The sequence below is a fragment of the Monopterus albus genome, unplaced genomic scaffold, assembly GCF_001952655.1.
Source record: "Monopterus albus unplaced genomic scaffold, M_albus_1.0 scaffold86.1, whole genome shotgun sequence".
NCBI lineage: Eukaryota > Metazoa > Chordata > Actinopteri > Synbranchiformes > Synbranchidae > Monopterus > Monopterus albus.
The window spans coordinates 1,718,460-1,733,206 of record NW_018127966.1 but is presented as its reverse complement, the minus strand read 5'-3'; the positions used below and the strand labels follow the sequence as shown (position 1 = coordinate 1,733,206).

Genomic DNA, 14,747 nt, shown 5'->3' with positions numbered 1-14,747 from the left:
GCTTGGTTTAGCAAAGTTGTCATGCTGGGATGTATCCCAGATATTGTTCCCTGAGAACATGCATTTGGCATTAATGGTGGAAAGCGGTGGACTGGGAGACAAGCGTTTGACCAGGGGTTATCAGTTTGAATCCTGTGAGAAAGTTAGGGCAGCGAATTAGACACATTCTTCAGCTCTTTCAACAACTGCTGTCACTGTGCTTTTGACCAAAGCAAGAAACCAAGGCTACAGTGGCAACGGTCATGTTTCTGTGTAAGTGAGAGCAGAATGTTACAGGAAGGGAGCAGTTGTGCTCTACTAACCCTCCCTTGGTAAATAGAGGTTGAAAGGGGCATACTTTCATTACCCTGGGTTCTGCACCGCAGCTCTTCTTCTCTATACAGCTGAGCCAAAAGGTTATGGAGATTTGGTGGGGCAGTAGTAATTAGTGACCTGGAGCAACCTGCTTAAAGAAATTGATCTATATGTGGAAGCAGAGCCAGAGGCCAGAGAGTTTTATTCTTAAACTGCAACAAATAAAATGTTCTTTCACTTGTCTCCTCATCTGCTTATATTTGGATTAATCATTCAATTTGCTACAGCTGAAAATCTCATCAGACCTTTGAAGGCTTTCCTCAGATTTGCTTGCATTGCTCCGAGCATCTTAAAGGGTTGTTCAGGGGTTGTGTTTGCTGTGTAAATTGTATGAATTCCAGACAGTTGTTGTGTTTAGATTGCTATTACTGAGTGGCACCAGTGCTCAAAGCCTTAAGAGCCAGGAGATTTAGTACAGTGTGAGGTCTATGTTACTGGGAGGTCTATGTTACTTGGATTTTGTGACAAGGAGAGCAAGATGTATGAAGGCAAACTCATGAATCTGACTGTTATCCAAGTTGCAACCTAAGCTTTACTGAGATTCCAGCACAATATTGGATGGCTGGTCCCAGATCAATTTAGAGATCATTGGTTGAAAGCATTATTGGCCTGGTCAGCTGTTCACTGCAGATTTGAGCATTTCTGTTTTGAGATACCGCCCCCAAGAAAAGTCCATATTTTGTTTGTGATAACAACTTATTGCTGTGGCATTTTCCTAATTATAGCCATGTGTTTGTCAATGTTACCTTGAAAACAAATGTCTGTTAAGAGTACCACTAGAGTGGTCCATTGGGTTGTACATTACTGCCATTTAGGTTGATCTTGAACTTGTTGATCTTGGAGCCAATGAGCTACAGAGTGGATGGTGATCAGCTGTCAATCGTCCCAGCTACATTCATTGCAAAACATGGATCTCTGATCAGTCTTAATCACAGTGTCTGGATCTGGTACAGCAAAGCTGTCTTTCAATCTGTCTCACCACAGATCAAACTGCCATATTCTCCAAACATCCAGCTGTCCAGCGCACAGATGTGACTACAAAGCAGCCTGGAGCTGCTGCCCACAGCTGTGGAGAGAAGTTTAAAAAAAAGACATGGTTCATCTGTCAACGCCTGGTTTCCTGCCAGAAGGGGAGCTTAGGCCTGTCTGCCAGCATTTGTGAAAAACATCTCACAGGCCTTTTTACTTCCTTTTAATGTGCTAAACTATCAGACCATTCAGTTAGCAATAATTAAGTTTGATACTGATTCTGAGTTTGACAGCTGACAAGGAAATTGAGGTTGATATGGAGCACCCCGTGTTAATAAAGGCATAGAGCTTGATTGTAATTTGAAGAGAGAAACTGAGAGACTCACAGGCCGATGCATGTTTGTACCTCATCTGGACCTACAATCAAACAAAAATGGAATATATTTGAACATATAAGGTTACTTCTCTTTATTGAATGCCTTGTCAACATCATTGCTGTTTTAGAGATCACCTGTCAGTTAGGCTCAGTGGTACTGGGATGTTTTATATGCTTGGGAATTTTTACTAGTATGACACCCTTCTTAACTTGTGGTGGCTATAGCTCTTTTTCCATATATCCAGTTTATTTTTTAAATCAAGACGATTCACTGTCAGCGCTATCAGAAATGCAACCTTTTAAAATAGAGAATAAGGCTAATAAAGCTAGTATTTATTTTAAAAAAGTAAAAAGAGATTATTAGTTTAAATAAGAACAGTATATTTGGTGTTAATTGTGTGTACTTTATTTTGTAAACTGAGATTTAATGGGTTTATTCTTGTCTTTAGGTCTGATTCTGGTGCTGATTTCATGCCTAAATCCAGACTCAGGGGCTCAGACATAGAATTCCACAGGGTCAACACAAACACAAGGTGGTTGTAGTGAAAAGACTGACACCCAATCTTCCTTTTTCTGGATGCCAAACACAAGTGTGGGCACTAATTAGAGGCTCTGAGAAATCATTTGGGGGAAGGGAACCATCGTAACCTGAGGAGAAGTGTGTGTGTGTGTGGTGTGCTGTGGAAGGTTCAGTCGCTGTGCTGGACAGGGCCAAAGCCTGAGGGGTTGAAAGAATTCTGCTTAGCTGTGGTGTGTCTGCTTTTCACAGAACTTCACATGTGCTTGCACACTATCTTGAATTTATTATCATTAACAGCCTGCAGCTGTGGTTTTAGAAAACCTTATCACAATTTGTAATCATTTCTCAAATAACACCTTGTGCATTGCATTAAGGATGTTTCTTAACAGTTCTGCATGTAAATCCTTTGAGGGCTTCTCATATTCGACTATTTTTATCAGAACATTAACTGGATCTTGCTTTGTTTTTTATTTTTTTAGCAACTGTGAACTAAGTTTAAGGCTTATTTCATTGTTTTTATTTAAAGATTTTCATCCAAGAATATCAAGATTTTTTTAAAAAGGTAAAATTAGTTCAAACTGATTTTCACCTGGTCTTAAAATTTTTATGTCTCCAAAAGTTGATATAATTCCTCGTATTTCACCTCTTGTAGGCAAATATAAGCACAAACTCAGTATGGACATTTTGTGGGTTAGCTGCAGATAGAATCTGACACACAAACTAGCAGTAGGAGTATCAAGTTGGGCCATCTGATATGATCTGCAGATGTTTTGCTCTGCCTCTGCAGCAGGTGTCGGCAGATGTCCCTCCTGTTCACTTGGCCACGTTGACCTCATGGTCTGAGAGAGAGACCACCCTTCAGGCAGACAACCTCTGGGGGCAGCATAAAATGTTGTTGGCGTCCACCCCCCCTCCCCGCCTTTAAAAAAGGACTTTTGCATTGCAGGGCTCAGTAAAGTATCATATTATTATGCTATGACACCACAAGTGTCAGTGCTGGGACTGATTACATTTCTTGCGACCTTTGACCTCTTCACTTAAAAGGTTTTCACAGGTCATAAATGTTCCCTTGTTGATGATAATAATACTTGAGAGGTTTAAAAGGTGAAGCAGACAGGAGAAGGAGCTGTACTCTGGTAAATAACTGACAACTAGTGTGATGTTTTGCAGTTCTTTTCTCCTCTTTCGTTGGGTGCAAAAGCACGGAACAAACCGCCTTTCTGGGCTCTGCATGCAGTTGTAGGTGACAGTACTGGTGAGCCCTCTAGAGGATGGGGGCCCATCTGCATTTTTGCCATTCTACATGTCTAATAGTGCTGTTGCTGCAGCTTTTATCACATATTTTGCATAACATGAAACACCAGAATATACTGTAAAAGCAGATATACTGATTAGAATATCTAAGTATGCTGATTACTGATCATTAAAATTTACTTGCAAGCCATGGATGTAACACAACATTGACTTGACTGATGACTGTCCAAGCAGCCAACCATGACTCCTGAATTACACATTACTGATATTCATTTCATCATTTGTTTCATTCATGGACCACTGTTCCTTTCCCAGGGACTTAGAATAAGTGGTGAAGGCAGACCATCTGCACAAGGGCACTTCTGCAGGTGAAACAGCATTTACATTTGTTGATGATCATCATCACAGTGACCAATATAATTTATGACATTTCTGCCTTGGGATGATTTCTGATCTCTGGGCCAGTCATGTGTGAAGATCAGCGTGATTATGCAGCTTTACTCATGCTGTCAATCAAACAGTAATGAATTTTAAATAACATAGACATTCAGACATAGAGAGAAGACCTACTATGCACATATAAAAAATGTCCATGCACACTGCACACAAATGTTCACATTGTCAAATATTGTACATGCATCCAGTATGATAAAGATATGAATAAAAACAGGTCACCATGGATCACAATAAATACCTGCACTGCTTATGCATTCAACAGTCTTTTGCTTGCTAAGAACTGTGTTTTGGTGAATCATCTATATCAGCTCCAGCTGTGTCTGTGCCCTTATTTCAGCCACCTCTGCAGGTAATTTAGACTTCAAACCTATTAGAATTCCTCTTCAGCCCAGCACATAGGAGCATACTGTATATGCCTGGAGGATTAAATTGCTACAGAAGAGTCTCACACAGCCAAATTATTTTTTAATGGTATGAAAGATTCTCATGGCATGTTTCAGCCTCCTCTTTTGCCCAGTTGACTGTAAACCCAAAAGCAATAAATATCCTAAGCAGGGTCAGGAATTTACTGCACCTGTGCTAACCAGTGCACCATCTTAATAAGCAACAGATGTTGGAGTGATTGCATCAAGTCTGAAACTCAAGTATTAAAAAAGGGAATTCTTTGTTGGGTACAGTTTCACCACCTGACCAAAGCCCCTTTAACTGTGTTGCTCAGGGGCTCACATTCATTTTGTCCAGCCTGTTACCTACTGAAAGTAAAAACAATTTGGACTTAAAACCACAGGGACTTGGTTGTCAATTACTTGACAGGAAATAGCTGTCATCAGTGGTTATCCTTGATGTATGAGGCTCTTGGGAGAACATAGTGTGGTGCTGCACCAATCATAGGTCCATAAATGTGTGGAAATAATCATTTGACCAGCTTACTAAGAAAATACAGCCCCCGTGGTTGTGTAATCAACTTGAGTTTGTTTGGGAATTTATACTTGTTTTTTTGTTTTAACTTTGAGTCAGAATCAGTGAAAATTAAAATAATGGTTGTCCCCCTTTAAGAAAAAATCTTGTCTGACCTCATATCTGAAGCAGCCAAATATATAATATTTATGAGTGAATAATGGTGTGGTGTAATGTTTCCCATTTTACAGAAGAAGTCCAAAGTTGTGTCTACTATATTGTGCGGTATGACCACTAGATAAGCTGATGGCACTGCATCATTTAAATAAAGATGAACTTAGGGAGCCTAACAAAAGCTAGGGTGAATGGATTTATTCTTCTTCTGTCCTGTATTTAAATGAGAAATATGCAGCTGTCTGGACAAAGGGCTGCTCTCATTAGTCAATATTAGCTGGAGGGAATCTCACATTAATGCATCTGGGTATGTATGAATGTATGCCTGTGCATTTGGCTATGCACTGTGCTGTATGTGTGTGCATGAGCTTTGTGAGGAGATGTGGATTTGACTGTGTGTAATATTTGCTAATAAACTGTATCCGCTGTATCGTATGATTGTCGCACAGTCTTCTGCGTGTTTGCATATTACTTAATCCTCTTATACATTTCTGCTGTCACTAACTGTAGCACTAGTAGTGTGCACTAATCTCACAGTGCACACATGCCCATGGCTCTCTGCATGTACTCTGCAGTTTTGTTTTGGCAGGGGAAAGGTTAATGTTTAACAGCATGAACGGTTCACCCGCTAACGTGTGAACAAAGCACAATGGATACACTGTATAGACTCCTATTTATTCAGAGTCACTTCCTCTCTTAATAGTCGGATCTACTTTCTTCACAGAGGAAAGAAATAGGTCACGGAAAAGTCATGTGTGAGGTAATTCACTCTAGGGCCTGCTTCTCTGATCATTAGATGACATTGGTTAACCCTGAGAATGAGGTCATTTTCAAGTCAGTTACACCCAGGATCCAGCCCAACTGGTAGCATGTCTGTGCATTTGAGAGCACAAGGAAGGTAAGCCAGAAAGAGAGGATACCAATGAAAGAAGAAAAGCATGAAAAGACAGTATTTATGAAAAAGTGAAGCAAAGCTTCTTGTGAAAAAAGGAAGGAGGTTGGTTTGCGACCTTGCCGATTCTGCTTTAATCAAATATTGGTTTTCAGCTGATGGGCTCTGGAGGAGCTCTCTCAGTTTCTGCTTTGATGCAAGTGAACAAATGATCCACAGTGAAGAATCACTTGAGCTTCATGCACAAAGATATAAACCGAAGAGGAATGCAAAAAAAACATTGTTCCCCCGCCGACTGCAATTACTTGTGATGAGTGTGTATGGATTAAGTAGGATATTTGCACATTTTTGGCTTAAGATTGATGTCATCCTTGTAGATCTCTGGAATACCTTTTCATCAGGACCTAATGCTTTTATGTCAGGGCCTTTGTTCTTCTTTCTTTGCAACATCGAGTCCAAACTTTCCTTTCAGTCTCTCCTTAATTACAGTCATGATCAAAAGGCCTTTCAGTCAACATTTGACAAATTTGCCCAAAGAACTATGTACAGAGAGAACGGAGATAGCAGCTTATAATTGTTGTCTTTTTGGAAACCCCTATTAATACCATATGCACACTTTATATCACATATGCAATGCAGTACATCTGACATCATATATTAAGGGATTACCTTTTTCACATTATTCATTATGTACTTTATGAGCCTGTATGTTAGAGCCTACAGTAATGGGGATGCAATTAAAAACATGTCATTGTGATGGAGAGCCAAGCTTTAATGGCATGTAAGCTATCGGCTTGTTCCCTCCTGAGCCAGCAAAAGGATATAAAAACAGTCAATCAAACCTAGTGTGTTGTAGCTACTTGCACCACAGATTAAAAGAGCAATCAGGGATCTTTTCAATAATTTTTGCAAAGACATCAAAGAAATACTGCAGGAGTAAAAAGTTACAGTAGGCAGATGAACAAAAAAGTATTGTCTGGAACCACAAAAATTTGGCTTTAAGGGCCTTTTTTTTATCCAGTGCTAGATGAAATATCTGTTTTCTGTCCGCAAGGACTGCATGATTGATTTTCCAAAAAGTCTGATTTGCCTGATTTGTACTTGAGGCCAGAATCTTCACACCTGTATGAAAGAGCCTGTTCATTGAGAAGTCATGCCTGGGCTTTGTTTATCTTTACATCTGGCACACAGTCTTTGAGCCTGTTCCCACCTGGCTTACAACCAAACCCAAATGAAAACATCAAGGTGATATCTGCAATCTGAAATAACTGTTTCCTTGTAAGTGTCATTGTTTTATTTACTTACTCCATTTGACAGACAACATTACTGGAGATGCCAGGAGAGAAACTCAGCATATCACCGAAGTTACATCTTAAGAAAAATGTTGTTTTTCAGTGAATAAGTGAGAAGCTGGACAGCAACAAAAGAAACCAAACAAAATGCACTGATGCTATACTAAGTTTTGTTAGGTTTTATCTTATAAATATTACAGTATTGTCAAAAAGCAAAAATATTAAGTAGATATAATATTTAAAAAATGTTAATTGGTCTTTGCTAAACTCCTCCCCCAATTGTGATTGTCCTATTGTAGGTTAGCTTAAGTTAATCTTCATCCAATAAAGTTTTTCCTTTGTAAAATTAAAAAATATCACTTTTATAAAAATATGAACAAAAATGCATGGCATACATTTCTGCATATAGAGCAACAAAATCCATGTAGGGAGAAGAAACATGGGACACAAGAGATGAGTTTGTTTCCTGTTTCAAACCAATTATTGGCATTTCTTTTATCTATGGTAGTTATTTTAACACAAACCATGATCCTTCTCTAAACTTAACCAAGTTGTCGTGTGGCTAAACCTAAACCATGACTGTTCTATAACCTTAACTCCATGTTTATTGCTGTTACCATGGCCTGCAGCTGCTGGGGTGCTTGTTCATGGAGAGCTCCCATGTGTGGTATCAGAAGGCAGAGACAAACAACCTACCAACCTAACAATGGCCTACATGCCTTGTTTTAGGTTGGGGGACAGAAAGCTTGACGGGCACACAGAGGGGTGAACTATCAGAAAAAATACAGTACTCAGCTGAAGCTCAGTTATTTTTGGTGACCACTCCTTCGGCCAGTTTTGTTGTCCTTGGAACCATCCTGAGAAACTCAGAACTGCTGTGGAACAGTTTGTACTGTATTACATTATACAGGATGAACACATGGCACAAACTTAACCTTCTTGTGTTTTTGTTTCTATTGCAAGCGAGCAACCCCAGAATGAATCATCCCACTGGGTATGATTCACATCCGTAAATCAGATTTATGGCAATAAAAAAACAAGCAATCAAGCTGAAAATGTGTTTCACATATATACAGTATTTGTCTGCAAAAGTTGCGCTGGGGAAACGGTTGCTCATCCAATTAATGCACTAATAAACTTCCAGTGGCACGCTCCTTCTCTGCAGCACATCACACCCCTCTTTGTTCCTCTGATGGATAGACATGTGGTTATATGAATACTGAATGATCATCAGTGGTCAAAAAATACAGCTTAAACAAACTGAGGACAGGCTGGCAATATAGCAGTGTAACCTCTGAGAAAGCAAGTCATCCACATTTCAACACAGCGTGCTGATACAGTATATTGAGCCGGTGTTGATAAAAGCATATTCTTGTGCTTTTTGTTCTGCCAAAGAGCGTCTATGGGAGTGCTGACAAGTGCTACTACGAATCATATAAAACAGATCACTTTTGTTTCATCAGCTGTGGGTTTCTGCACTGCATTTCACTTCAGTTGCTTCTTGTTCTATGCTTTTATTTTGACATACGTCCACTGCCTTAAGTCACTCTCATCTGCCCCACCTTAACCATGCTCATCAGCTGCATTCTTCACTTCCACCTGTTTGTGATTAGTCACCTAGAGACCATGTGTTTAAAAGGTAGGGTTGGCAATTCCTTCGAGAAGCATTTTTGCTACATTTCTTGAACTTTTCTTTTCATCCTGATGGCAATGAACACATTAAATGCACTGACATCTGTCATCAGCTGAAAAACACCTGACAAATAATGTTACTCATCCCAAGCAAAACCACTGAATGGCCTACCTGCCTGTCAACCTAACTTCCTATGTGCGTGCATTCTGCTCGTGCACTTAATGCATGAGCCAAGAGTCTCTCACAAGGTGTTGCAGTTGCAGGCAGATGTGTTACTGTTCTTTTTTTGATAGCTAAAGCTAGCGAACTATGGCAGAGAACATATCCACAGCAGCTTTTGTTCACAGATGGAGACTGTTGTTACATGCTGGGCCTTCCCCTTTAAGATGTATGGCCTTATAGGTAATGTTATTGTTGTTGACAGAAGTTGCTGCCTGCAGTATGAGAGCGAGAAGACACCCACATGGAACAGACTCCTTTTACATGCAGGCAGACAGTAGTAAGTGTATAGATAGGACTGTAATGCAGTTAACTTGGTATCAAAGACCACATGCAGTGTTTGTGTTACCAAGATGGAATAAAGCCTGTGTTTTGAACGACATTAGCCAGCCTCCCTTTTCCCCACCAGAAAAGCCCAGACTTCTAAGGCTAGTTACGAGTGTTGTGTCAAAATCTGTTTGTGTTTCCCCTAAACTACCTTTAAGCCAGTAGTTCATGCTCCATGTTTGCCAGATAGTTTTTTTTTTTTTTTTGCTTTTCTCTCAGGCCCTCTATGCCAAGCCCCTCTTCATGACAACCTTCTCCAAGCCTAACATTTTCATGCTTCACTCCATGCCACATCTGCAGTAACTGCCCTTTATGCCAAACCACACTTCTATTTGAGCAGTGCTTGGAATGACTACTCTCATGCCCTCATTAAGTGGTGAGTGTGCAGACTGACTCACTTATAGTTTGCTTCAATCTACTTAGTGTGTTAGCTAATATGAGCTGGACCTATGTAAATGTGATTCACACTTTCTCTGGACAAAATCCAACTGACACTTGCTTACTACCATGCTAGCTAACAAGACAGTGTTGCTGAAATGCATATTTTTCACATATAATGAAAAGTAGCTGTCTCACCTTGTGTCCAGTAGCTGTGCTCAGTGAGGCTTAATATTATATACAAATCAAAAATGATTGTTTCCCTTAATTAATTATCTAGAATTTCAGACTGTGTATATATATGTGTGATCACTGTTCATGTCATTTATATCAAGGCACAATATGCTATTGTGAGAATGATGTACTTATTATACATGCAGCCTCAGCAAGATAATGTGTATTGAATTCATTTGCTTAAAACAAGAAAATATTATAAATCTTCCTTCTCGGGTACTTAAAATTTGATCTGTTATTTTGACCTGCTTAATTGAAAATGGTCTTGTAAGCAGAATGGCTCCAGGGTGTTGTCATTTCAGTTGCTGGCTCAGGTGGAAGTCTTCTGGCAGTCTTTCTCTTGATTGTGACAGCGCCTGAAGGGACTGAGTGACAAGCTTTGTCACTGTGACTAATACTCTGCAGCCACTGGTCCCAGTAGGCATTAAGAGAGAACAATGGGGAAATTAATCAGGCATTGCTCTGCGCTATGTTAATAATAACACATACAGTTAAACACATGACTAAATGCACAAAGATAATAATAAAATAATGCATTTTTCTGATTGTAGACTTGTTCACATTAGATTAGTCTTTCTGGAGGACCCCTTTTGTTTTCATATTTCCCATACTGTGAACTAATCCTGTAATCTGGCTTTTGGGAAATCTGTTTCATCTTAACCAGTCCAATTTGTCATTTCAGTTTTGCTCTTGCACATTCCATATTACATACAGTAGGTCTACACCCCTCAGCTTCTTGAGTCTATCAGAGGCCTGAGTGTGACTCAGCTGCAGACTATCTTTCTTTTCATGGGCCATAATCAGGCCCTAGACTGAGTATGCCTTGTCAGCAATTTCTATCATGCGATCAATATGTATGACACAGTCTATGCAAAGCACAAAACATTCTGTTTTCTGTTTTAGGAGTGCATGATTCCCATCAGGAGAAGCTCATAACAGTGTCTGCAGAAGGAATGGTCCACAGTCCAGACTTTCCACACACATATCCCAGGAATATTGTGTTAGTCTGGAGACTAGTGGCACCCAGCAACATGAGGATCCAGCTCACCTTTGATGAGAGGTTTGGTCTGGAGGACCCTGAAGATGACATATGCAAGTAAGAACACAAATAGTTCACTGTCACTAGTATGTCAGTGTAAATACAAGCAGGTCAGAATACTATTGTAGCGTTGGGGTTAAGAGAGACACTGAGTTCCTCCGTTATGTTTATGTTTTGTTATGGGGGGTTGGGACCAGGTGGGCATGGAGCACCATAACAAGGGGTTCTGGTGGCAGTACTAGGCCAGAACAGGTAGGTAAATAGAATGGGCATGTTCAGTAAAAAGCAGCTATCCAGGGCTGCACAGTGTATGAGGCACAGAAGTTTTGGTGTCTGGCCCCTTCCTCAGCCCAGCCGATATTGCACTGTTTTGTTTGTCTCGAAAAGATGAAGAAAATATTTGATTTGGGAGGATGATGGTGTTTTTGTCATCTTATCAGTAATACAGACAAACATCTTGATTGACCACAGTAGATTTGTCAGTGGTTCTTGATTTATACCAGAACATGAGTATTCTAATGCATCACATTATTTTCCACATTGTTCTCACCCTTTCTTGTTCCTGTCCTCCACCGGGCTTTCTGAAATAATGAAATGTGTGCCAACAGGTTAGTATTTACTAAAAGTAGATTTTATTGTCAAAGTGAATTGCCACTTGTGAACCTACCTTTGATCTGCCATAGTGGCTACTGAAAACCCAGGAGCAGATTGATTTTTTTTGTCCAAGACACTATGATGTGGTTCAGACCAGCATGTTTTCCTTGATGTAGTTAGAAATTGTTAGTTCACGGTTCAAAACACAGACACTTCACCTTGTGCCTGGCAACATATATACAAAAACACATATATACATAGAGTACATCCACCACTTTATTGAGGAGTCCACTTTCATTTAGTTCCTGGGTTTGCCTCTGTTGCCATACAGTTTAAATGGGGATTCCCAGCCCCAGTGATTATGTTCAGTGCCTTACTGTCAATATATCACATCTGACTGGATAGCATGGAGAGGCCCAGTCAGTGGAATGTGGAGATAAACTGGGGGAGGGTGACCTTACTAGTCATTCCTGGAGAGCCCCCTAATGGATGGCAAGGTGAATAACAGCAGCAGTTCTCTCCAGAGGTGTTGGACATGTTAGCACTAGATGGAAAGTATTTTTCAAGATGTTAAATGAACATTAGGAAATTTAAGGAATATGTGGCCAAGAATCAAGACACCTCCGCTGCTGTGATGGTTCGTGGAAGGATCAATAAAGTGTTAGTGATTCTGACTGTATTTATGTAAGTGCAGGTAGTTTGAGCACCCGGGCACAGCAGGGACCCGGCCCACCTTTAAGACAAGCTGAGCCCCTTTAGATGAATGAGGTTAGTGTTGCTGTCAAAACTGTGTTGGGGGAAAGTTCCACAACAGGGCAGGGTGCAGATTGATGACTTTTTTGTCATCCTGTCTTTACAAGACTGCACTAGTCAGTGTCCTCAGGAAGTGGGATGAGAGACAATAACAACCTCCTTTTCCAGGGTCATACAAGTCAACGCCACATCTAGTGCTCCAGCCCTTGTGTTGTTTTCTTTACCCCAACTGAGGCCCAACAGGTTTTGATCAGATCCCAAGATACACTTGGCAGGGTTGGCAGACAGATGAGTGCAGCATGCAATCACAGGCAGAAACAGACACAGATTCACTATCTACTTTTCTCTTCTTTGATGCTCTTTCCTTCCCTCAAACCCTTTTTGTCACACACACATAGATAAGCCTCTGGCCTAGTCTGCTTATCTGTTTTATCTTTCACGAGTGTTTAAAAATTCACAAAATTTCCCTTTAAACCTCCACTCTGATTTTGCTTCACCAAAAAAGATTCTTACATTGTTATTACTGATATGCTGCTTTTACTTTTGTGTCACTTCACAATGTGATGGAAATAAGACTGTAATCTCCTGTCCGGCGATTCACAGCAACGGCCGGGGATAAAACAAATGACAGGGGAGATGTGTTCAGCTCTGGTAGAAACCCTGAAGTGAGAAGTCTTTGATAAGATGAGATGGAGGCTGTGTAGCCATGATGCTCATCTGCTATTCTGTTTGTCTGCACACGGTGAAAAGCATTCTTACAGATCCTCTGGAGGAGAGGCATATTGGAGAGGAATCAGTGTTGCTGCTGGTTGGCATGGCAGCGAAGTCGTGCTTGACAGCTCACAGACAGGCTGTTCTCAGAAAGGCATTTATGCTCCGTCTCCAGTCTGAAAGAAGAGGACTGAGAAACAGTGTTTGTGTTGCTAATATGCTCATTTCCATGGTAGATACTGCATCGATTAATAATGTACAAGGAAAAACCTATGTAGGGGAAAGCTTTGTAAATATTAAACACAGTTCTCTTGCAGGATCCAGGAAGGTACTCCTTTCTGGTATTACCAGTTTAAGATTTCTTTGTTGTTCTGGTCATGTTCACTGTGACTGTATGCACTGATCAGTATGTATGTCAGAGCATTTGTAAATGTGAGAAACTCCTGTTCGATGCAGTGATTCTGAACATATGGCAAAGTGTAATGATCAGGGTGTCCTGCATTATTGATGAGCCATTTGTCAAAGCTCTGGAGCTGTCTGAGGAATCCTTCTCTCTTCATGAACCTCCATAAACTGAAATATTATCCTTTTCCAAACCATTTCATGCCAGTGTGGTTTGGATTTAGAAAGAGGAATGCTTTACAGTTCATTCAGATGTCTAACGTTTCTACATTTAAACTATAAATACATGGTTTTGCATGAAACAGTTTCATTTCACCTTTCCCAGTAAACTGTGTAGATTACAAACTTCCTGTATAACTTTCCAAATCAAAGTCAGTAGAGTCAGTACATGCATCAACCCCTACACACACACACACGCATACACACACGCGCCCCTTCAGTTTATTTAACATCACAGAAAATCCATTTTTAGTCTTGCTCATGTCCCTCTATGTTGTTTTACTGAAACCAGCTTTAACTGAGTGTGTGAAGCCTGTGCTAAATGTAAACAATGTCCTTGAAATCCAAATATCCGAATTGGCAGCCCTGAATGAGAGGTTAGCGTGCATGTTGACACAAATGGCAAAGTGATTAATCCCAGACTGTGGAACAAGGCGGTATTGAATGCAATGCAGTCACTGGTTACACACTCAAGTGTAAATAATAAAGGCTGAACTCTTGAACGGCGTCTTAAGTGCTGAGGTTGGTCAATGTTTGCTTTGGCACACCAAAAGTCTGGAGCAGGGCCATATGCCTCTGCTCTTCATAATGTTTACTGGCATTACGGGCTGGCAGGGTGGCTGGTGGAGAGAGAGGCACCATCAAGCTCAAGGTTTGATTAAAAACTATATTTTGGAAATATTAGCTGTGCACTTTATTACTTATTTGTTGGTTTAAATCACCTCATTACCCCCCACCCTCATTTTACATCCATCATTTATTTTTTTCCTCTTTAATTTTTATTTCAATTTATTAAAATGTATTTTATTATTTTTTTTGTTTGCTTGTGTTTTGGTTTGCTTTGTAGACTGCATAAAGTTGGACACACCCACACTTCACACCCTCACACACACACAAACCAAATGTTTTTACACTACCTCTACATCTGTTTTGCCCTGCATCTTTTGTCTTGTCTTCCATGTTCTCTCTTTGTTAACATGCTATTTTGTGTTGCAAGTAAAAAAAAAAAAAAAAGAAAACCTGTATTTCAGTCACAACATATAGCATCAGTGTT

General features: G+C 40.2%; 1 protein-coding gene across 6 annotated transcripts in view; it reads left to right on the top strand.

Moving 5' to 3' along the window:
- pdgfc (platelet derived growth factor c) overlaps window positions 1-14,747 on the top strand; it is a 42,064-nt gene that overhangs the window by 15,034 nt on the left and 12,283 nt on the right. For 2 of the 6 annotated variants that reach the window (XM_020607464.1, XM_020607463.1), the window contains exon 2: window positions 10,879-11,071. In XM_020607464.1, the coding sequence (XP_020463120.1) occupies window positions 10,879-11,071 (193 nt within the window). Of the gene's footprint in view, window positions 1-8,751; window positions 8,824-9,239; window positions 9,317-9,582; window positions 9,740-10,878; window positions 11,072-14,747 lie in introns of those variants that run through there. The other 4 variants (XM_020607469.1, XM_020607466.1, XM_020607468.1 and 1 more) reach the window with 4 other exon arrangements.